Below are 25,197 nucleotides of genomic sequence, written 5' to 3' on the forward strand. Positions count from 1 at the left end.
GGTGTTTGTTATGCTAGCTCCTAGCTACTAGCTCGAGCTAGTTATAGCAAGCGATCAAATGTTTGGAAGCACAGCTACGTACTCACGGTATCGCGTCTGTGTATCCAAATCAAAGTCCTTCTGGTTAGAGTCTCTGTTGTCCGAGTTCTTCGATCTTGACTGCATCTTTCGGGAATGTAAACAAACACCGGCTGTGTTGTGTTGCTGACTTCCCTCGCAAAATATCCGCTTCGCACCAAGAACTTTCTTATTTGCTTGCTCAGCTTCTTTCTCCATAATGCAATGAATGTCCAGAATACTGTGGAATAATGAGATGAAAACAGAGCTATTTTGTATTGCCTTCAATGGGGAAGCCATACCTCTGTTAAACTGGCTACGTCACGGGCATACGTCATCATACCGAGACGTTTTCAAGCGGAAGTGTGGCGGGAAATTTAAAATTGCACTTTATAAGGTAAGCCGGCCGTATTGGCATGTGTTGCAATGTTAAGATTTCATCATTGATATATAAACTATCAGACTGCGTGGTCGGTAGTAGTGGGTTTCAGTAGGCCTTTAAGTCCCCCCAAAATAACAACATTCTGTAAATTATCTATCTGTACGGTCTTTATTGTCATTGCACAAGTATAACAAAACTTGGTTTTCAGCACAAACCCGTTCAAGATTAGACAAACAAACAGTGTACAGGGTTACAGAATAGGAACGCTGATGGGTCGCCACAAGGCGCCCCGTAAAAGATGGGAAAAAGGTCAACGCTGGGGGAGGATGAGTAAAAAAAAAAAGCAAACTAGACTGGGCTCCTAAGGGGCCCAGTCTGGAATGGGAAAAACAACTCTGTAGCAAAGCACTTATACATATCACAACATACAACAGGAGACTTGCAACAGAGGGGAGGGAGTGGGGGCTACGGTGGCTGGCTGCAGCTCTTCAAGCGCTGCCCAGCTGTCCACCACCCCTAAGGTATTTGCATTGAGGGTGCTGGAGGGGGGTTGGGGTATGTGTGTGTGGCGTATATTTTCTTTCAAAGTCAGCTCCGAGTCCAGAGACTTCTTTTCATCAGGGGACAACGTGGTGAGTTCATCAAGAAGCCACACTCTGCTGTCCAGACCGCATGGCTCCGAACCAAACAAGGGAGAGTAGTATTCCCCAGCCAGTTTGCTCTGCTTGTCATAGATTCGGCGCATGCTTCAATTTTTTGTTTTATGCACTTACTGTCAAAACCCTGTTTTGTGTGGCAAACACACAAATTTTGCAATATTTTCCCCAAAAATATTTTTTAAATGGAATAATTGGAGTTATGACAATAATTGATTTTGATTCATTATTTATTTTTCAGCAACGCCAGTTAAAAAAATATATATTTGGGAGCCTAATGAGGCCCACTTGTAGAAGTGTTAAAAAGAAATATCTTTTTTTTACTTTCAACGCCTAAGTGTCTAGATCAACTTCAGATCTATATGCCGATAATACGTTTTTATCATTGTTTTATGTTTGTCAAAGAAAACTTGTTTTTATATGGTCCTGCGATGAGGTGGCGACTTGTCCAGGGTGTACCACGCCTTCCGCCCGAATGCAGCTGAGATAGGCTTCAGCACCCCCCGCGACCCCGAAAGGGACAAGCGGTATAAAATGGATGGAAACAAACAAGGTATGCAATATTTTCCTCAACAAATATTTCAAAGTGGAATATTTGATGTAAAGTAATTGGAAACGTGAATAGATCAATAATTCATAATAATAATAATGATAATTCAACACAAATTATTACAGTCAATATTGCAACTTTTTCTTACCTGTTTGCTCATTTATTCCACATTTTCATGTTATTTTTAACAGTATGTTTAGAATGGGCCGCGGGCTGTTAAAAAATGAGTATGGGCCGCAAAATAGCCCCCAGGCCGCACTTAAGGTTTGTTTATTTTGAACATGCATATGATTACAATATGATACGTCACATATTTCCAGTCTTTTATTAAAGCATGTGCGAAAAGGAATTAGAGGAAGCAGAGCTTATTTATTTGTATCATAGCATAACACTTTGTTTTTACTCGATCTGTAACACTACAGTGAATAAATACATAAATAAATGAACAAATGGGTAAGTAGATAATTATTACATACATAAACAATGAATACAGTTAAAAAGTAATAGAGGTATAGAGATTAAGTATAACAAAATTTTTGTTATTGTAACCCGCCGGTGTTCTGTCCACACAAACTGGGGCGGTGTAGCTCGGTTGGTAGAGCGGCCGTGCCAGCAACTTGAGGGTTCCAGGTTCGATTCCCGCTTTCGCCATCCTAGTCACTGCCGTTGTGTCCTTGGGCAAGACACTTTACCCGCCACACTTTACCGTGAATTGATAAACGTGGACTCCGACTTAAACAAGTTGAAAAACTTATTCAGGTCTTAATTGTACGGAATAAGTACTGCACTGTGCAATCTACTAATAAAAGTTTCCATCAATTTCAATCAATCAATGCTCCCAGTGCCACCCACAGTGGTTTAAATGTAACTTAGATATTGGGTTTCACTATGTAAAAGCGCTTTGAGTCACTAGAGAAAAGCGCTATATAAATATAATTCACTTCACTTCACCTGGGCCCACCCAATGAGATCAGTGGGTTTTCACAACACAAACTACTCACATTACTCACATGGGTGAGAAATAGATTGATTGATTGAAACGTTCATTAGTAGATTGCACAGTACAGTACAAACCCCGTTTCCATACGAGTTGGGAAATTGTGTTAGATGTAAATATAAACGGAATACAATGATTTGCAAATCCTTTTCAACCCATATTCAATTGAATGCACTACAAAGACAAGATATTTGATGTTCAAACTCATAAACTTTATTTTTTTTTTGCAAATAATAATTAACTTAGAATTTCATGGCTGCAACACGTGCCAAAGTAGTTGGGAAAGGGCATGTTCACCACTGTGTTACATGGCCTTTCCTTTTAACAACACTCAGTAAACGTTTGGGAACTGAGGAGACACATTTTTGAAGCTTCTCAGGTGGAATTCTTTCCCATTCTTGCTTGATGTACAGCTTAAGTTGTTCAACAGTCCGGGGGTCTCCGTCGTGGTATTTTAGGCTGCTAGACACCAACATCTATTTAATAATACCACCTTAACATTTGACAACCAAACAATTAAACAAGGAGACTCGGTAAAGAATCTGGGTATTATCTTCGACCCAACTCTCTCGTTTGAGTCACACATTAAGAGTGTTACTAAAACGGCCTTCTTTCATCTCCGTAATATCGCTAAAATTCGGTCCATCTTGTCCACTAGCGACGCTGAGATCATTATTCATGCGTTCGTTACGTCTCGTCTCGATTACTGTAACGTATTATTTTCGGGCCTCCCTATGTCTAGCATTAAAAGATTACAGTTGGTACAAAATGCGGCTGCAAGGCTTTTGACAAAAACAAGAAAGTTTGATCATATTACGCCTATACTGGCTCACTTGCACTGGCTTCCTGTGCACTTAAGATGCGACTTTAAGGTTTTACTACTTACGTATAAAATACTACACGGTTTAGCTCCAGCCTATCTCGCCGATTGTATTGTACCATATGTCCCGACAAGAAATCTGCGTTCAAAGAACTCCGGCTTATTAGTGATTCCCAGAGCCAAAAAAAAGTCTGCGGGCTATAGAGCGGTTTCTATTCGGGCTCCAGTACTCTGGAATGCCCTCCCGGTAACAGTTAGAGATGCTACCTCAGTAGAAGCATTTAAGTCCCATCTTAAAACTCATTTGTATAATCTAGCCTTTAAATAGACCCCCCCTTTTTAGACCAGTTGATCTGCCGTTTCTTTTCTTCTCTCCTCTTCTCCCCTGTCCCTTTGGAGGGGGAGTTGCATAGGTCCGGTGGCCATGGATGAAGTGCTGGCTGTCCAGAGCCGGGACCCCGGGTGGACCACTAGCCTGTGCATCGGTTGGGGACATCTCTGCGCTGCTGACCCGTCTCCGCTCGGGATGGTTTCCTGTTGGCCCCGCTGTGGACTGGACTCCCGCTGATGTGTTGGATCCACTGTGGACTGGACTTTCACAATGTTATGTCAGACCCACTCGACATCCGTTGCTTTCGGTCTCCCATAGAGGGGGGGGGGGGGGGGGGGGGTTGGGGGTTACCCACATATGCGGTCCTCTCCAAGGTTTCTCATAGTCATTCACCGACGTCCCACTGAGGTGAGTTTTTCCTTGCCCGTATGTGGGCTCTGTACCGAGGATGTCGTTGTGGCTTGTACAGCCCTTTGAGACACTTGTGATTTAGGGCTATATAAATAAACATTGATTGATTGATTGATAATGCGCCACACATTTTCAATGGGAGACAGGTCTGGACTACAGGCAGGCCCAGGCACGTGCACACATAGGGCCCTATGGGTGCCTGAGCCCCTGCCCTTTTTTGCCTCGTCTTAAAAAGTGCCCTCTGCCTGTGTGTGTGTGTTTTTTTCTTTTCTTTAAACAACATTAATAAATTCCTGTCAGGGATGTAAAAAAAAACAACAAAAACAGCGGTACAAAAACTCCACGTTTTCTTGTAATACCGGGTTGTTTGAGCCTGCCGCTTCCTTTAAACGTTTAGCCCCTCCTCGATCTGCGGGCTGCAGCCAGGGTTACTCAGACGTGACAGTGGAGCAACTTGAACCTGTGAGTTATGGTCTAGTCGCCGTCCACTTATTCAGCATATAATATGGGTAATATTTCAGAAAAACGCTGTATTATTCTATTAGTCAATGTGTCAGCTTCTGTTTTTGCCGGACGTCGGAGCACGGCGCATCAATTGAGCACGGCACATCAAGTCCGCACAGAGCAGAGCGGATCGTGCGGGACAGGAAGTAATGTACAAAATAAAACACCGGGTTAATTTTCAAAATAAAATGCACGTTTACGGCGGATCACATTTCTCTCACAGTAGAGTTTTAGATATAAGGTTATTGTGACTTTTCTATTACTGTGTGGTTTAACAAAATAATAATAATAATAATGATAATAATAACAATAATAAGAAGAAGAACAATGATAATGATAATAATAATTATTATTTTTATTATTAATAATAATAATAATTTCAGCATTCTGGGGATATAAGATGTAGGTTATCTGTTAGGAATATTGCCATCTGTATTTAAACTTGATTCATGTTGATTATGCCTGCAGCCCAAAGCCAAAAAAAGAAAGGATACAGCCCTCTACTGGCCCCTGGTCCATATTGTTGGCCCTGTATTGCGTTTCAGTTGTTTAGTCTGAGCATTAAGTGAGATAGACCATAAGTTACAACTTGATGGTGTTTTCATCAAGTTAAGGGAAGAAGGACAGATTTTCACATTGAAGTTTTTTCCATTTGGGTATTTATTTTTGTATTTTTTTTCAAAGTTCATGTTGCACTGTTCAATGTTCAATATTAAAGTGCTTATCTTTAACAAAAAAAATAGCCTAATAATAAACCAGTGTTTTGTTGCTTTTCATGTCTTCCAAGCCTATGATAATGTAAATTAACTCATTATGACCATAATTTGTTGACACAAAAGAAATGGCAATCACTTTTACCTACAAAGGACACACAGCTAAGTAGTTAGCTTCCTATTAGCAAATTTAATTTTACATTAATTTCCATATTGTGTAAAGGACCAAAAAAAAAATTCCTGCCCTTTTCTGACTTTGAGCCCCTGCCCCTCTATAATCATGTGCACGTCCCTGGGCAGGCCAGTCTAGTAGCCTCACTCTTTTACTATGAAGCCACGTTGATGTAACACGTGGCTTGGCATTGTCTTGCTGAAATAAGCAGGGGCGTCCATGGTAACGTTGCTTGGATGGCAACATATGTTGCTCCAAAACCTGTATGTACCTTTCAGCATTAATGGCGCCTTCACAGATGTATAAGTTACCCATGTCTTGGGCACTAATACACCCCCATACCATCACAGATGCTGGCTTTTACACTTTGCACCTACAACAATCCGGATGGTTCTTTTCCTCTTTGGTCCGGAGGACACAACGTCCATAGTTTCCAAAAACAATTTTAAATGTGGACTCGTCAGACCACAAAACACTTTTCCACTTTGTATCAGTCCATCTTAGATGAGCTCAGGCCCAGCGAAGCCGACGGCACTTCTGGGTGTTGTTGATAAACGGTTTTCGCCTTGCATAGGAGAGTTTTAACTTGCACTTACAGATGTAGCGACCAACTGTAGTTACTGACTTTGGGTTTCTGAAGTGGTCCTGAGCCCATGTGGTGATATCCTTTACACACTGATGTCGCTTGTTGATGCAGTACAGCCTGAGGGATCGAAGGTCACGGGCTTAGCTGCTTACATGCAGTGATTTCTCCAGATTCTCTGAACCCTTTGATGATATTACGGACCGTAGATGGTGAAATCCCTAAATTCCTTGCAATAGCTGGTTGAGAAAGGTTTTTCTTAAACTGTTCAACAATTTGCTCACGCATTTGTTGACAAAGTGGTGACCCTCGCCCCATCCTTGTTTGTGAATGACTGAGCATTTCATGGAATCTACTTTTATACCCAATCATGGAATCCAATTTGCCTGTTCACCTCTGGGATGTTCCAAATAAGTGTTTGATGAGCATTCCTCAATTTTATCAGTATTTATTGCCACCTTTCCCAACTTCTTTGTCACGTGTTGCTGGCATCAAATTCTAAAGTTAATGATCAAATATGTTGTCTTTGTAGCATATTCAACTGAATATGGATTGAAAATTATTTGCAAATCATTGTATTCCGTTTATATTTACATCTAACACAATTTCCCAACTCATATGGAAACGGGGTTTGTACATATTCCGTACAATTGACCACTAAATGGTAACACCCGAATACGTTTTTCCACTTGTTTAATTCGGGGTCCACGTTAATGAATTCATGGTAAATCGAGCATGACACAAGTTTGACCAAACTAAATATTTTGTGAAATAGAGTTCATTTTGACCACGTTTATTCTTTGCAACAATTTAAAGTCGTTGCTCACTACAAAATTACGGAAGATATCATGTTTACGACACGACAGGGGAACCTTTTTCTCGGTGCGCCGTCCTCCGCCGGGCTCCTGTACGGGTCACACGACAGTATATAAACGTATCACCGGAAGCGTTTCGTCCTCTTTTAGTGATCCAACATGGCGGTGAGTGGTGACTTCTAGCATATGAATTAGCGACACTATAGCTATCCACGATCATCGGAGCCGTGAAGATCCCCGAACGACTTTTTTACTCACAGTGGCTTAGACGCGGTCATGTTGGAAATACCCCTCGTTGTATTCTCTCGATTGAAGCGTTTGATGACCGGCAAATGTTGAAAAGAGCTAATGCTAACATGCTAGTTGCCGGAAAATGGAAGTTTGGATCTAAATGAGCCGCCAAGAAGAGTATTTGAACGTTTTAATGCGTGGCTAATGACAGCGGAGTGCGTTAAAATGGTGTTAGCGTTGCAAGTTGTGACGTAGTGGAAACTTAAAAACCTACGTTTGTGTTATGGGGTGAAGCTACAAGCGGGGATATGTACGGACATGTTCCCTGCTCGCACACGTGATGGTTGTGAGTCTAAAGAGCTTGACTCTCGCCTACAAGATGTTATGTATTTGTCATTTAAGTCCACAAGTCAAAAGAGTTGTCACTTTGTGGCTGACATTCTACTTAATGTGACAGGACCAGGGCGAGAAGAAGGAGAACCCCATGAGAGAGCTGCGCATTCGCAAGCTCTGCCTGAACATCTGTGTGGGCGAGAGCGGCGACAGGCTGACCAGAGCCGCCAAGGTGCTGGAGCAGCTCACAGGGCAGACCCCCGTCTTCTCCAAAGGTCAGTTAACAACATGGAACGTTGGCTACGTCTCATCATAGGCGCCGATCTACATTTCTGCCAGTGGGTGCACGGTGTGTGTGTTAGTGATGGGTAGGGATGATACTCGAAACCGATTTTCCCGGTTGTTCGGTAAGAAAAGAACCGAGTCCTCGGACTCTAATCCCTTTTTGAGAACCGGTACCCGTTATCGAGACCACTATAATAAAGAAAAGAGTTGGTTCTTTATTCGAATCCCGTCCCGACCAGAAGTGCTCCGTGGGACATCACAAGAAATGACGTCACGTAGCTCAGTCATTAGGCGCAGATAGGGAAAGCAGGAAAAACAATGGACCGGAAAAAGTGCTCCAAGGTGTAATAAAGTTCAAAACAAAAGGTATAATCCAATGAATAACTTTACTGAGAGATCTGAGCAGGGTACAGGGTACAAACACTTTTACGACCAACTGGAAACATAGCAACCAGGCTAGCAACGCACCTCCTTTACGGCAGCTGTCACAACGTTCTTAAAGCAACCGCAGCACATACATATATATATACAACACATCTCCCTTTTTTAACTTTTGTTTTCCTTTCCTTGTAAACAAAACAAAATCACACTGTATATGTGTTGTCTGTCTAATTATAAATAATGCAGATGAGGCGTGTTGGCTGAGTTCTTGACGTTTACTTTCACAGCGTGCTCATAACCTCATTCTTAGCTGCTGGCTGGCGACATGCAACAACACTTTTCGGGGCTACCGCGCATGCTCGTCACTCTCGTTGCATGCTGGGTAGTGTAGTTGTTATATTCCCTAGCCCATAACTTCACATCTTTCCCCCTATAAAGAAATAATGTTAACTCAATAAAGTGTATTTCTTCTTATAGCTTTAACTTTTCATTTTTTAGCATCGTAACCACATTTGCAAACAACTTTTCTCTTCATAGAATTTTCTTTCAATAAAGAAATAAAGTGCAAAAATGTCAAAGCATCATAACAAACAGTTATGTGAAACAGCAGCAGAAGTGCACTTTTTGGAGAGCTGTATTATTTTCAGTTTTGTGCCCAAGGGACTGATTTTATTTAACACTATATTATTATTTATACACGTATAGTGATCACAGAGACAGGTTGTTTTTGTGTTACTGTATATCTCCCGGTCATACTTGCCAACCCTCCCGATTTTCCCGGGAGACTCCCAAATTTCAGTGCCCCTCCCGAAAATCTCCGGGGGCAACCATTCTCCCGAATTTCTCCCGATTTCCACCCAGTCAACAACATTAGGGGCGTGCCTTAAAGGCACTTTGTTCATGCAACCTACCTTGCCTTGCAACTTCCGTTTTCTTCCATAGAGGAAGGGAAAAAATATTGAAAATGTTTAATTATATAGGTTGTGTATCGCAATATAAATTGATATTGTTTATTCGGCCAGCCGTATGCAGGATGAGTGCCTTTTTTTTTTTTGGTGTTCTGTTTCAAATTACCTCTGTGTTTGCCTGCAGCCCGCTACACTGTGAGATCTTTCGGCATTCGCAGAAACGAAAAGATTGCTGTCCACTGCACCGTTCGTGGTGCCAAAGCTGAGGAGATTCTGGAGAAAGGACTCAAGGTACGTTTCTGTGTGTTTGTGCGTCACTCCCAGTAGTAGCTCGCTTTAACCCCTCTGTCACTTGCCTATTGTCATAAATGTCAGTTGGAGGTGGGCAATATGGCCAAAAATTTATATAGAGATATATATTGCAGCCTCCTGCGATAACGATTATATCACAATTAAGGCTGGGCGATATGGCCTTTTTTTAATATCTCAATATTTTTAGGCCATATCGCGATACACGATATATATCTCGATATTTTGCCTTAGCCTTGAATGAACACTTGATACATATAATCACAGCAGTATGATGATTCTATGTGTCTACATTAAAACATTCTTGTTCATACTGCATTAATATATGCTCATTTTAAACTTTTATGCAGAGAGGGAAATCACAACTAAGTCAATTGACCAACACAGTATTTATTAAACAGTTATTAAGCAGTGGCACAAACATTCATGTCATTTCATAAACAGAAAATGCAAAATTGTCAGACATTTTAAAGCAAGCTATTGGCGAAGTTGGTAGAGTGGCTGTACCAGCAATCGGAGTGTTGCTGGTTACTGGGGTTCAATTCCCACCTTCTACCTTCCTAGTCACGTCCGTTGTGTCCTTGGGCAAGACACTTCACCCTTTGCCTCTGATGGCTTCTGGTTAGCGCCTTGCATGGCAGCTCCCGCCATCAGTGTGTGAATGGGTAAATGTGGAAATACTGTCAAAACGCTTTGAGTACCTTGAAGGTAGAAAAGCGCTATACAAGTATAACCCATTTATTTATTTATTTATTAGTGCACTTTTGTGCATGATGTCACTAAGATGACAAAACACTGAATTAAAGTGCACTTTTTGTACAGAACGCCACTACAATAGTTTAAAACAAATAAAGTGCACTTTTGTGCATGATGTCACAAGATATTTCAATGAGTGTCAAATAAAAATGAGCTGCATAATAGGAAATCAAATTGTGTACAACTGTACGTCCTTCGCTATGTGGTAGGTTCCTGCGGACGTTGTCTCCTTTAGTTGTTGACTATTTTTTTCATACGGTGTTGTAACTTTTGGGTTATATAGTTTGTGTGATGATCATTCATAATTTGCATGCTCAGTTGATTTAATTGCTGATAAATTGATCTATTATTATTTACAGCTAAAAAGAGTTAAAAGAGAATTGATTTGATTTATACATGTATTTGAGAAACACTGACATTGAATTGAGTTGTTTTCTACTTCATAGTCTAACAAAATACTGCATGTTCCACAATTCATTGCGGCAAACTGGATGTTAAAAAGACCGGGAGCAGGTGCATTGTGGTTGTTGAGATTGAGGATTACAAACCTTCGGGTGAATGAATGACAGAACAAGATATAAGGATCGTTTTGTACCGTTTTGTATGCCATTTTTTTCTTATATAAAGTACAACTTTATTACACATTTTCGACGTCCTGTCCAATACTTTGATCGTAGTTAATCTACCGTAATTTCTGGACTATAAGCCGCACCTGACTATAAGCCGCACCAGCTAAATCTAGGGGAAAATACAGATTGCTCCATATAAGCCGCACCCTTGTATAAGCCGCAGGGTTTTGATGTGTAATTAGCGTAGTATATAGGGGTTCCTGCTACCACGGAGGGGATTGTCGGGACAGAGATGACTGTTTGGGAACGCAAAGCGTCCCATTTATTAACAATAAATCTTTCAATCAAACTTTCACATCTTTGACATGGCGAACAGCATTCGTGCAGAGTACAAATAATACAACGCTGCAAAGTAATACAAAGTGCTCGCCTGTACGTTATCAAAATAACCAGCCTACCGGTATATGAAAAGTCAGTCTTTAATCATTGTGTCATCGTCTTCCTCCTGCGTACTAAAACCACCCAAATCCTCTTCGTCGGTGTCGGAGAAGAACAGGCCGTAAATAAGCCGCACCCTTGTATAAGCCGCAGGGACCAGAACGAGGGGAAAAAGTAGCGGCTTATAGTCCGGAAATTACGGTACATACGGTGTGGATCTGGAAATGTTTGCCTCTGCATTTTGATGGTGTGGGCGTATGGCACCGAACGGAGATGTTGACATGCGGAGTAAGCACTCTTCATTCTCTAGCAGGTGACTTTTTAAATGATGCTACATATTAGCAGTAATGTTACTTTTTGTAGCAATGCTTTTTCCCCACACTTGACAAATTACGGTTGTCTGTTCGACATATTCCCACTTGAAGCCAAACCACCGCCAGACGATGGACCCCCTGCTGTTTTTCTTGGGAATTAATTATTCCTTCTTTTGTTGCCAGATTCGCACCTTCTTTCTCTCGTATTACCGCTCGCACCACTCCGCTAGCATCACAGCTAACGTTACCCATGCTGCTACCTCTGCTCCGCGATGGCGTATACGTATGTGACGTATGTAAGAAGGTGCGCTTCTTTTATGTCTCTGTGAGAAGCAGAGACAAGAAAGAGTGAGAAAAGCCTGTAGTGTAATGCCCGCAGCTAAAAGCAACTGCGTGAGAACGTATACTCGAATATCACAATGTAGTCATTTTCTATATCGCACAGAGATAAACCCGCGATATAGCGAGTATATCGATATATCGCCCAGCCCTAATCACAATTTACAATTTGGTATGTGAATGATAATAGAACCTAGGGATGTAACGCTTTGAACATTTCGTATCACGGTATTGTTGAATGTGCTCAAGAAGTACTTAAACACACACTGAAATCTTTCGACGAAGTTATTTTCAAAAAACGAAAAACACACAGACGCTTTTTTGCATGTTTTGTGTTCTTTATGCTTCACTGGTGGTGTTTTAGTGTTAGTATTTTATTGTTTTGAATATTGCTTTGTACTGTAGCACTTTAAGATTTATTTAAATGAAAAGTGTGTGACAAATGAAATCTATTTCTGGCGGGAATTGTGTCCTACTACGTTCAGTGGTCCTTGCTGTAAAAACACCTTATTCATATCAGTATATATTTATCACTGTTCTAAGAGAACAAAGCTTGTTCAATGTGCACAATTGAATATATTAGTTGCTCGGACAGTAATGTGTTTATTAGGGTTGCACATCTCTCTCTGATAAACGATTCGATATGCATCTAGATACACAGGTTACGATTCGATTAAAAAACGATATCATTTTATTACAGACCGATTCGATTCCGAACGATACGATTCGATTTGACGGTTAATATTCAAGACTCCAAATCCCCAAGCATTGTGGCTTTATGGCACTGGCAAAAAAAACAGAACAACAAAATCACATGTCAATGTATTTATCTTTAGACATGGACCAAAACAATTCTGGCTGAATTGTAGGATGGGAACTCCAGAGGTAAAAGTAGCACAGAATAGTAACAACAAAGTGCAATATTTCAGCCTGAGCATAGTTTTGAACACTAGAGGTAGGTAACAAAGATTCAATATTTCAACCTGAGCATATAGTGTTTTGAACACTAGAGGTAGGTAACAATGAACACTAGAGGTAGGTAACAATGAACACTAGAGGTAGGTAACAAAGGTGCAACATTACAATGTAAACAAGTTACACACCTATAACACATCTCAAAATGTGGCAACAATGAGCACAGTGACAAGTGCTTTGTGTAAAACAATAGAGAAAATAAATACATATGTAAAAAGAAAAATCAAACTACTGTGTGTGAGGTACCGTTTCCCAGGTCAAAAAGCAGTAGTTCACTTACACTATGCCTGTGCATTTTCATCATCACTGTCCTCTGTTTTTTTGGAGGGCAGATTTTTTTTAAGGAAAATCAACTGATCCACATGCCCATGTTTGAGCAGACTACGTTTTGTGGAAACAATGTCTCCCGCAGTACTGAACACGCGTTCAGATTCCGTGTGTTTCACTTGATGTACTTTTTTATGCCGAAAGAGGCGATTTCAGCCACTTGAATGACGGCGAAATCATTAAAGGCTCGCAATTTTTAATCCATCCACAAGTAAAGAAAACTTGGATTATTTCACTTTATGTACTTTTTTATGCCGAAAGAGACTATTTAAAAGAGGCGATTTCAGCCACTTCGGTCATTACAGCCGAGTTTAGATATACTTTTCGAGACGAGTGATGTAAGCGCGCTCCCGCGTCAGGGGGTGCATTTTACGGCAGGAGTGAGTTTCCCGGCACAACACACCCGGCCGGATGCAGAGGTATCTTTTAGCCAGAGATGACAGCAGTGGCAAGTCCTGCTGCTCTTTCCACCACTGTAGTGGGGTTTTTTGAAAATCTTTCTCGGTCCATTATCACCTTCGGTCAGACTGACGCTTTCATTCTCCTCCACATTCATTTTCCGTGTTGTCTCTTGTTTATCATTCGTGCTAATACCAGCTAGGCGGCTACCGCGTTTGGCGAGTAGCTTCAGCTCTCGCGTTGTTTTAGAGACGCTGATGCATATTGTAATCTGGATGACCCATGCAAAGTCTCGCGATAACCGATCCATGACTCTGTAACCGATTCAGCTAGGAATTCATGGATTATTCGCATTGATTGAGGAGTCTGCTACCGATGCAATCTAATCGCTCACTTGTTGAACCGAATACTCGGTCGCATCGGTTTATCGTTCACAACCCTAGTGTTTATGTAAGTTTAGATTGGGGTATGTTTCTTAATGGGGAAAGACGTTAACGTCTCATTGTTTTCATGTTAGCATTTAAGCCAGCGAGCTGGCGCCAATCAGTCTTGAGTTTATCAAAGTGCAGTTACCAATCTCGGTTTTTCCATTATTGTGATTTTAATATGGTCATACTAACCGTCGGGAGTTTTACCGCGGTTATCATTAATACCGTTAATTGTTACATCTCTACAAGAAAGGAGCACCATAGAGAAGGATCAATAAAAATGTGGCACACATTTACTGAAACATCTTATATTTTTAATTTCCTATACACTTGTTGGCCTTTATTTGCATAGAATATAGAATACTACAGTTTTGTTTACAGAAGTATTTAGGACAAAATATTTAAGTTTGCACTATTGATTTCTATGTTGGAGTTCATCTGCATGCTACATTTTTTGTAAAGGGGTAATTTATTTCAGACAGTTTTGTCTCCCAGAGGAAGCGCTTCATTTAGTTATCTGCAGTGTCATTTAAAATATAGTTTTGATCAAATTAAAGCAAAACTTGTCATTTGTCTATTGGTTTCTTTAAAAAAGTGAATTTTTTGAGAGAAAAAAAGGTTATATTACTTGTTTATATTGACAAATTTGCTGTTTTAAACTAATATTTTTTTAACGAAGAACACTTATTACATATGTCTAGCTTGTGTGCTATTGTGTGTGTGTAGCTGCTAGTAGCCTATAGCCTAGCATGTTTACCTTTTGTAAATGACTTGACTAATATACGAGAAAAGACCTACCATGTGTGTTTATTGCAGGACATTTAGATTTTAACTGGTTGTCCAGCTTTGCACAATCAAACACGCTGCAGGACAGCTTGTATCGGCTTATTTTGGAAATTTTACATGCAGATCGTTGTCAATATCAGATCAGCACACCCCTAATTTTGTTAAAACATGTAATGTACACACCCCTCTAGCTTTAACACACCCATGCTGACTTATGTATTAATCCTCGCCTTTTCATACCTCTCATCTTGTCTCATTCTGCTGCACTCTGCAGGTGCGTGAGTACGAGTTGAGAAAGAACAACTTTTCCGACACTGGAAACTTCGGCTTTGGCATCCAGGAGCACATTGATCTGGGCATCAAGTACGACCCCAGCATCGGCATCTACGGACTGGACTTCTACGTGGTAAAGCAGTCTTGCATTTCACACATCCTTCTCATGCAGCTGCTCAGTTCATTTAATGTAGTGTTTGTGTACTGAATGTATTTTGCTGTACTCGACCTGTGATTGTTGTACTCAATGGGATTGAAGTTCTGACAACCTCTCTGGTGTGTGCTCTGGTCTGTGTTCAGGTTCTAGGTCGCCCTGGCTTCAGCATCGCTGACAAGAAAAAGAAACGAGGCCGAATTGGATTCAGGCATCGCATCCGCAAAGACGAGTCCATGATTTGGTTCCAGCAGAAAGTAAGTATATTCTAAAATAGTGCCTCAGTTTATGAGTTTTCAGGTTACAAGCTGTCGCTCAGTTAATTATGATTTCAGTTGCAAACAGAAATTTAGGTCAGGAGTTGGCATTGCGAATGTCACCGTAAACCCCGTAAGAATCCACCAAAACATCCGTTTTTACTCGGTAGCAAAAGCTTTCAGCTAGTGATAAGCATAACTTTGTTTTTCTAACCATATGACGAAATAACGTGAATGAGAGTGCTGAGAAGTGGATGATGATCATTGCATTAAAGAAATAAATAATCAAAAACATGATAGTGTCTAGCGAGCTAACTTGGTGAAGCAGTTGGAGCGTAGCACTGCTAGTCTGCTCCATACTGAAGCAGAATGAGTCCATAATCACAGCCAAGGACGTTAAAATAATATCTAAACAGCAGATATTTGTCCATTAAAATATGGACAAGCTGCTGCTTGTGTGATTGACGGAGAAGCAGCTGGAAATAGATACCATAGAAGTCCACTCTCCAATGCTTTACATTATTATTGTTACATCACTTCATAAAACTACTTTAGTTTGTACTACAATATATTGTATTGTTTTTCTTTCAATATTTATTTAGGATTTTTTAAGGAATTTTACTTGCTATAATGTATGTTTTGGGGGGCCAAGCATCGGTTAAATATAAAGTTTACAGCTTCACTCTATCGCAGTTTTTAAAGCATATGCAAATTTCATGAATTGAGCATTTTGAAGCATAAACATGGCTAATTGAAAATAAATTTCATGTTGAGACGGCTCATCATTTAAAAAATTCTTATTTAGAAAGTCAGTTATTTTTGCTCTATCAAAATGTTCTATTTATAATTAATAATTCCTACTACTTAGAAATTAATTCACCAAGGTCAGGCCCGGAACCGAATAGACTCTAAACGAGGGATTACTGTGCAAGTCTTGATGTACGAGCTGTCACGGAACCAATTTAAACCGTATCCTGAGGTACCTTCAAAAAGATTTGTCAAAACTGTCTTATTAAGTAACACGTGTTATTTGTCTCTTCCAGTATGATGGCATCATCCTCCCTGGCAAATAAAGGACTGCCTTTTCATCTCTTTGTAACAAAGTAATAAAAAAAAGAAAATAATATTGTTGTCCAGTTTTTGTATGATGAAAAGACACACTTATAAAGTGTTAATGTTGTAAGAGTTAATGAGAAATGTTTTCTAATGACTGTCCAGCCTTGAAACACTGCTAAAGTAGATCTTCATGTGTAATTATGCTGAATTAGCCAATTAAATCATATTTGATGTATCTTAATTTCACATCATGCTCAAGAGCAGGTATTCCCAACCTTTTTGACATTTCCCAGTACAAAGGAGCCCACTCAAATATTAACACTGCATTTGTAATCAATCAATCAATGTTTATTTATATAGCCCTAAATCACAAAAGTCTCAAAAGGGCTGCACAAGCCACAACGACATCCTCGGCACAGAGCCCACACAAGGGACGTCGATGTGGTTATTTACAGCTAGAATTCACCAACTCGAGTATTTCATATATATATATATGTATGTATATATATATATATATATGTATGAAATACTTTACTTTCAGTGAATTCTAGGTATATACATATTTATTTATTTTATATACATCAAAGAAATACTTGAATATCAGTGTTCCGGTGGCTATCCATTAGATGGCAGTATTGTCCTGTTTAACTTCTCCGTTCATGATGAGTATATCATTTCGGCCACCGTGTTCAATGGAGAAGTCTGTTCTACATATTTACAGGCAACATACACCTTCCCCTTCGAACTGTCCTGGATGAACTGAAATTCTTGTTTCCATTCGTTTTGGAACTTGCAAGCGTATTTCTTCATCTTGCTTGTCGACGGCGTCGCCATGTCTGTAATTTCCTCGTTCTTCTGCTTCGTCTCCTTGTTGTGTGCGCAGTTGTGCACTCTACTCTCTAAAAGCCCTAGATGTTATGACGTCATTGGGCAGGCAAGCTGTTTATATTGTGGGAAAGCGGACGTGAGAATAAGCTGTCCCCACTCAGTCTCAGGTCCGCATTGAGCTGGAGGGGGCGTGGCCTCCAGCTCCGGCTGAATACCGGGAGTTTGTCGGGAGAAAATCTCTGCCGGGAGGTTGTCGGGAGAGGCGCTGAATACCGGGATTCTCCCGCTAAAAACGGGAGGGTTGGCAAGTATGTACTAATCATATCTAATGCAATTTATAAAAACAAATTATATTTACATACATTTTATAAAGTGCTAAAATAAATTCTAAAGTAACTTAAATTAACTGCAAATTAAAGTACGGCTTTAGCACTTTGGTCATCATTTTGCGATTGAACTTCACGAGTTTTGTTCCGGACTTCTGATTGTTTGAGCTTGTCCTGCTTCACCCAGTCAACTGATGCATTACTGCCTCAAGTGGTGAAAAAGTGTGTGGCAACGGAGAAAGACAATACGGTATTTAGGTCATATTTAAAAAGGAGAGTCAAATTATTTAGTAGCTAAGTGTCGTTTAAGAGCAAATAAAACACTGCTACAGGTCATATTTCATTTACCTGTGACCACAGTTGTTTTGTGCCCAAATTGTCACCTATCAGTTAGTGCACTCTAAGCTTAATAATACACTAAGAACGCTTATTGTCTTTTTCTGCCTTTTATTCCCGCTCTGACTTCTTCCACTTCCTGGTGTCCAACACACAACACATGTCCTCATATCCTGTGTCCCCCGCCCTTAAGTTCCCCTTACAATGGTTCCGGTATGGTCCTCTGACCTGAGTCTCGAGCTTTGTCATGTTTATATATAAAGTTTCCCCACTTTGTCCGCCAGGTGGCGTAAAGACTCTTGGGAACCAGAGAGAATATGGCCAACTCCTCCTACACGTGACAACAAGACGCCATGTTTGGGACCAACTTTTGTATTTTATACATTTTTATTTTTTTTAGTACAAACCTTTATTTATAAATTTCAACATTTACAAACAGTTGAGAAATAATAAAGTAAGTACAAAAACAGTACAAAACAGCACCAGGGGGTTGTAAATTCTAAGTAACTAAAATAGAATGCTATATATATATATATATATATCAAAGTGCAAAGCCATAGGCTCACTCAATTTCAGTAAATAACTTAAATTTGGAACACAGCATCATCGCTTTCACAGCTTTTTGGTTGTTAGAGGTAGAGAGTGTTTTAACGTAGAGTTTGTGGAGAATGCATATATATGTTTAAGAGTTATTTCTTTATTCATAGTCATGTTTGAATCAGCTAGTGTTTTTCCATTTGTACTCTTTCTATTTTTTCATTTTATGTCCGCAAGTAAACTGTGTGTGTTACCTTGAAGACTTGGAATGTAGGAGTTGGAGTACTCCCTTATATCTTATCTGTAGTAGAACAATGAGCCTGTATTCCTTTCTGGATAGGGTGGGGGCTGTTTGCGGATTCAAGAAGTAGTCTCTTTCCGTTTGAATGCCAGATCAACTAGAGCAGCCGATATGAATGTATTGGTTGTGTTGAATTCCTAAAGCTTTAGTATAAACTTGAAAATATTACAATTCTGTCTTGAGGGTCCTTCTTACTCAGCATATATGTCATCGAAAGAACTTGGGATTGACCAGTAACTTAGATTCTCTTGGAGGAAGAACTGGTCCGACGCAACAAGTTCTAATTCTTTTTTAAAGGCACAAAAAACAGGTCGGGTATTGAGAAACTTACATTTATGAATATAAAACTTAGCCAATTTTATAATGAGGTTGCAAAGGTAAAATTCCTTTTCAATTTTTTTTTCATACAGTGTAAATCCAAATAGCACATCTTGTTTGGGACCAACTCTGAAACCGAGTTGTCCGTACTGTGACGACATAGGGACAAACAGGAGGTCAAAGTTGAATGTATGCTTTGTAAAGGCAGAGGTGGGTAGAGTAGCCAAAAATTGTACTGAAGTAAAAGTAGTAAATAATATAAATACCATTTCTTTTAAATAATATGACTCAAGTAAAAGACAAAACTAGTCATCCAAAAAAATACTTGAGTATTATGTAAAAAAACTACTAATGTGTTACTTTTTTACTGTCAGTAAGTTTCCATGCAATAACTGACTCTCATTTTCCATGTTTTTCTATTTCCACAGCCACAACTTTCCACGTTCGAGCTCTAATGTGACGGTTGGCCATACGCAGTGTGCCTCTTGTACGCTAGGTGGCGACTGTGGTCATTTGATCTAGTTTAGCTATGTTAGAATGTAAACACAGTAGATGAAGAGAAGGGTACATGCTAATAAAGTAGCCAGCGCTAAACTGTCTAGTTCCACCAACATGAAAGGAATATAATTGAAAATTATCAACGGAATATACTCTACAAATTATTTTTTGAAACAAAAATTGAACATAGAGGTTGATGGCTGTTATATATGTGGAGCTGTAGAGGATGTCAATCATTTGTTTGTGGAATGTGATACTTTACATCTGATTTGGGAGATCAGAAATTGGTTGAGTTTTTTTTTTGATTGATTGATTGAAACTTTTATTAGTAACACCCGAATACGTTTTTCAGCTTGTTTAAGTCGGGGTCCACGTTAATCAATTCAGAGCTAGGGTGTGGATATACCCAATTTGGCATATGTATAGATGATGGTAACATAGAAATGCTTGTCAATATAATTGTGTTGCAAGCTGATTGATTTATTGAACGTTTTATTAGTAGATTGCACAGTACAGTACATATTCCGTACAATTGACCACTAAATGGTAACACTTGAATATGTTTTTCAACTTGTTTAAAGGCCCACTGAAATTAATTGTTTTTATTTAAACGGGGATAGCAGATCCATTCTATGTGTCATACTTGATCATTTCGCGATATTGCCATATTTTTGCTGAAAGGATTTAGTAGAGAACATCGACGATAAAGTTGCAACTTTTGGTCGCTGATAAAAAAAGCCTTGCCTGTACCGGAAGTAGCGTGACGTCAACAGTTGAAAGGCTCTTCAGATATTCCTATTGTTTTCAATGCAGAGCGATTCGGACCGAGAAAGCGACGATTACCCCATTAATTTGAGCGAGGATGAAAGATTCGTGGATGAGGAACGTTAGAGTGAAGGACTATAATGCAATGCAAGACATATCTTTTTTCGCTCTGACCGTAACTTAGGTACAAGCTGGCTCATTGGATTCCACACTCTCTCATTTTTCTATTGTGGATCACGGATTTGTATTTTAAACCACCTCGGATACTATATCCTCTTGAAAATGAGAGTCGAGAACGCGAAATGGACATTCACAGTGACTTTTATCTCCACGACAATGCATCGGCGAAGCTCTTTAGCTACTGAGCTAACGTGATAGCATCGGGCTCAAATGCAGATAGAAACAAAATAAATAAATCCCTGACTGGAAGGATAGACAGAAGATCAACAATACTATTAAACCATGGACATGTAACTACACGGTTAATGCTTTCCAGCCTGGCGAAGGTTAACAATGCTGTTGCTTATGTCGTAGAATTTCTGACTTTTTGACCTATATTTCTTGTCCATTAAGAATGTCCGCTCATTTTCAATTCTCTTCTATTTTGTGCCATTGAATGGACCAGTTGTGGGACAAAGGTGAATATGGCGTTATGCCAACCTGTCTACAGAATGTTTAGATTTTCCAAATATGACTAAGAGATACAAGGTTGTTTTGGAACAGACAAACCAAAACAAAACAATCATGACGCACTAGATAAAAAACAGTGACGCACAAAAGACATATAAAAAATGGCAGAAGACCGGGACTAGGTTGTGATTTTGGCTTGTGTGTGTCTTGTTTGCTCCGGAGTAACATGTGGTCTGTCTGCACGGCCAACTCAATTCAACCTGCACTTCTGATAATGGGTAAATAAAATTGTTGCACTAAACTACTTTTATTGCCTGCTTAAGCTTCGGACAATCCACTACACTAACGACGCCATTGAAGCTAACTTAGCAACCGGACCTCACAGAGCTATGCTAAAAACATTAGCTATCCACCTACGCCAGCCAGCCCTCATCTGCTCATCAACGCCTGTGCTCACCTGCGTTCCAGCGATCGACGGTGCGACGAAGGACTTCACCGGATCACTGATGCGGTCGGCGAGACGGAGGAAGTTAAGGTGAGTTCAGCGGCTAGCGCGTCTGCTATCCATCTCTGTCCTCCTGGCTGTGTTGCTGTAGTCTGCCGCTAATACACCGATCCCACCTACAACTTTCTTCTTTGCAGTCTCCATTGTTCATTAAACACATTGCAAAAGATTCACCAACACAGAAGTCCAGAATACTGTGGAATTTTGAGATGAAAACAGAGCTTTTTTGTATTGTATTCAATGGGGTACCAATACTTCCGTATCAACCGTTTACGTCACGCGCATACGTCATCATATCTAGACGTTTTCAACCGGAAGTGTGGCGGGAAATTTAAAATTGCACTTTATAAGTTAACCCGGCCGTATTGGCATGTGTTGCAATGTTAAGATTTCATCATTGATATATAAACTATCAGACTGCATGGTCGGTAGTAGTGGGTTTCAGTAGTCCTTTAAGTCGGGGTCCATGTTAATCAATTCATGGTAAACATTTGTGTACTAAAATGTCGATTTCTGAAAGTAAAACCAACATTTTCACATTAGCTTAATGATTTCAAAATATGAATTACATCTTGGAAATTGGTTAGAAGTAAAAAAAACAACAACCTTAAATTAGCATCTCTATGGGAAGAATTTGAATTGGATTAGAACCATTTTTAAATTGTGTATTTTGCATTATTATTGTGATTATTATTTTCAAATAATCTATTTGTATTGTCTTTTACTTTACTTTCCTCGACATGTTTTGTTAAAGACGCTAATTGCTCATCCTGGTGGATGTTTGAAATTGTTTGGATGTGTTGAAAGTAGAGATGTACGATAATGGCTTTTTTGCCGATATCCGATATTGTCCAACTCTTATTTACCGATTCTGATATCACCCGATACCGATATATACAATCGTGGAATTAACACATTATTATGCCTAATTTTGTTGTGATGCCCCGCTGGATGCATTAAACAATGTAACAAGGTTTTCCAAAATAAATCAACTCAAGTTATGGAAAAAAAATGCCAACATGGCACTGCCATATTTATTATTGAAGTCACAAAGTGCATTATTTTTTTTAAACATGCCTCAAAACAGCAGCTTGGAATTTGGGACATGCTCTCCCTGAGAGAGCATGAGGAGGTTGAGGTGGGCGGGGTTGAAGTGTGGGGGGGTAGGGGGTTGCAGGGGTGTATATTGTAGCGTCCCGGAAGAGTTAGTGCTGCAAGGGGTTCTGGGTATTTGTTCTGTTGTGTTTATGTGGTGTTACGGTGCGGCTGTTCTCCCAAAATGTGTTTGTCATTCTTGTTTGGTGTGGGTACACAGTGTGGCGCATATTTGTAACAGTGTTAAAGTTGTTTATACGGCCACCCTTAGTGTGACCTGTATGGCTGTTGCGCAAGTATGCCTTGCATTCGCTTGTGTGTGTGAAAAGCCGTAGATATTATGTGACTGGGCCGGCACGCAAAGGCAGTGCCTTTAAGGTTTATTGGCGCTCTGTACTTCTCCCTACGTCCGTGTACACAGCGGCGTTTTAAAAAGTCATAAATTGTACTTTTTGAAACCAATACCGATACCGGAATATTACATTTTAAAGCATTTATCGGCCGATAATATCGGGTGTCCGATATTATCGGACATCTCTAGTTGAATGTGCCTTAGTTTGTGTGCACATTGTGAATATACTGTATGTGTGTGTACAATGGTTCAAATAAAAAACAAAAAAAAACTGGCAAGCTCCATCAAGTCACGTAATTAAGATGTCTACATTCAGACACTTATTTTATTTTATCATATACTTTTTCAATTTTGACGTATTTCAGCTTCTATATCTGTACTTCATGCTTATTGTTGTTAGTAGTCCTCCCTAGCTTATTCTTCTTCGCCTGTAAATAATGTAGTATGCCAGGCTGCGTTTGATTGGTGGAATGGAGTCAAACGTTCAGAAAGTACTGTAGCGTCCAGAAGAAGTGCACACCAAGTCTGACGCTCTTTTTTAACTTTTATTGAGCAACCTATACTAACACAGCTCAACTTATCTCGTTCCTTCCACACGCACGACTATCCTCATTCCTCATTTCCGCAACAACAAAAGCTTCCTCCTTCTTCGCCAATCACCTTACAGGCGTGCTACGTTCAAAACAATGGGAATTCTGAATATCACTCACTCAAGAACACGACGTCAACCTCAGCAGGTCGTTACAGTACTTACGTTTGATTGGTGAAACAGAGTCACGTGACAATGCTTGCCGAAAGAAGGCTGACGAGCCAAATGAAAGCGCAGCTTGCCAAGCAGTATTAAATAGCAGAGGTGTGGACTCGAGTCACATGACTTGGACTCGAGTCAGACTCGAGTCATGAATTTGATGACTTTAGACTCGACTTGACAAAATGTAAAGAGACTTGCAACTCGACTTAGACTTTAACATCAATGACTTGTGACTTCACTTGGACTTGAGCCTTTTGACTTGACATGACTTGCTACTTTCCCCAAAACCCAAAGATTAAAAAGTTATTTGGGAGCGCTCCGTATCTTTCATTTTCTACGTCTGTGTCTACAAGCGTGTGTGCTGCTTGTCAGCTGGTGTGCTGTCAGTACAATAGCCAATCAAATTAGATCTACGTTGTTTTCATCCCACAGCTCTCATCCAATCCAATTGCAGGACAACCACCGAACATGAGTTGTCAAACAACGCGGCAGTGAGAAACAATTATGCCAAAGTTGGTTTCGTTCGGGTATAAAAACTACGACTTGGTCAACAAAAAACTAATTGCCGTATGCAAATCACGCAGTTCGAATATTACAGACGGAGACGCAACAACTTCCAACTTCGTTCGACATTTGAAGTTGCACAAAGAAGGGTAAGTTTTCAATGTAAGATAACGTTTATTGGCTAAGTAACATGACTTTTATTTGCTGTGTAGTTAAATCAGTGAGGCTATAAACTCACTGCTAACGTCATAACCATAGACATCTTATAAGGGTACGCAGTATTGAGCGCTACTGCCTATTGGCACAGACGAGACCCGCGCCGCCATCTTGGAGTGGTGATCCGCTCCACTCAGTGCAATTCATTTGGCAGGAGCAATGAACTGTCAGCGAATTTAATTCATCTTACCTCACTGAATACCACTGACTTTCACGCGCTTTTTTGTCAAACGTGTAGCTATGATAACGGACACATGCTTTGGCGTTTTTATTATTCATAGTTTGCTTAACAGTAATATAATATTCTTATACGCTATAAATGGCCAGACGTCCGAGGTCAAAACTGGGAATATAATCCCACATAAGGGGGAAAAAAACGGTCAGCTATTTTTAAGTTGAAGAAACAATATGATTAGGTTATATATACATGCGTATATCCTACATAAACAATGTATGAATACATTAGATATCTATATATTTTAGGGACCTATAGACTGCAGCAGCAGAGAGTTTATTCTGTCTTGACACTTTGTAGTGATATTTTGTATTACATTCTTCCCTTAAATGATAATGTTTACAGTGATTGTCTTATATGTATTTTTTATGTATGTCGCTTTGAATAAAAGTGTCTGCCAAATACTTAAACATATATAAACACCTGAAAGTCTTTATATCAGCTAAAACCACCAATCTGTTTCACTGGATTCAGAATAAAACCAAATGCTG

The 25,197-nt window shown here is 39.8% G+C and overlaps 1 protein-coding gene across 1 annotated transcript; it reads left to right on the forward strand.

The window, feature by feature from the left end:
- Positions 1-7,026: 7,026 nt before the first annotated feature.
- On the forward strand, positions 7,027-16,577 carry rpl11 (ribosomal protein L11). The gene is made up of 6 exons (XM_062047360.1): positions 7,027-7,156; positions 7,680-7,830; positions 9,314-9,420; positions 15,044-15,175; positions 15,343-15,453; positions 16,497-16,577. Exons 1-6 carry the CDS (start codon positions 7,151-7,153, stop codon positions 16,524-16,526), a joined length of 537 nt encoding a protein of 178 aa, XP_061903344.1. The 5' UTR covers positions 7,027-7,150; the 3' UTR covers positions 16,527-16,577.
- Positions 16,578-25,197: the final 8,620 nt, after the last annotated feature.

This window comes from Entelurus aequoreus, linkage group LG05, assembly GCF_033978785.1.
Source record: "Entelurus aequoreus isolate RoL-2023_Sb linkage group LG05, RoL_Eaeq_v1.1, whole genome shotgun sequence".
NCBI lineage: Eukaryota > Metazoa > Chordata > Actinopteri > Syngnathiformes > Syngnathidae > Entelurus > Entelurus aequoreus.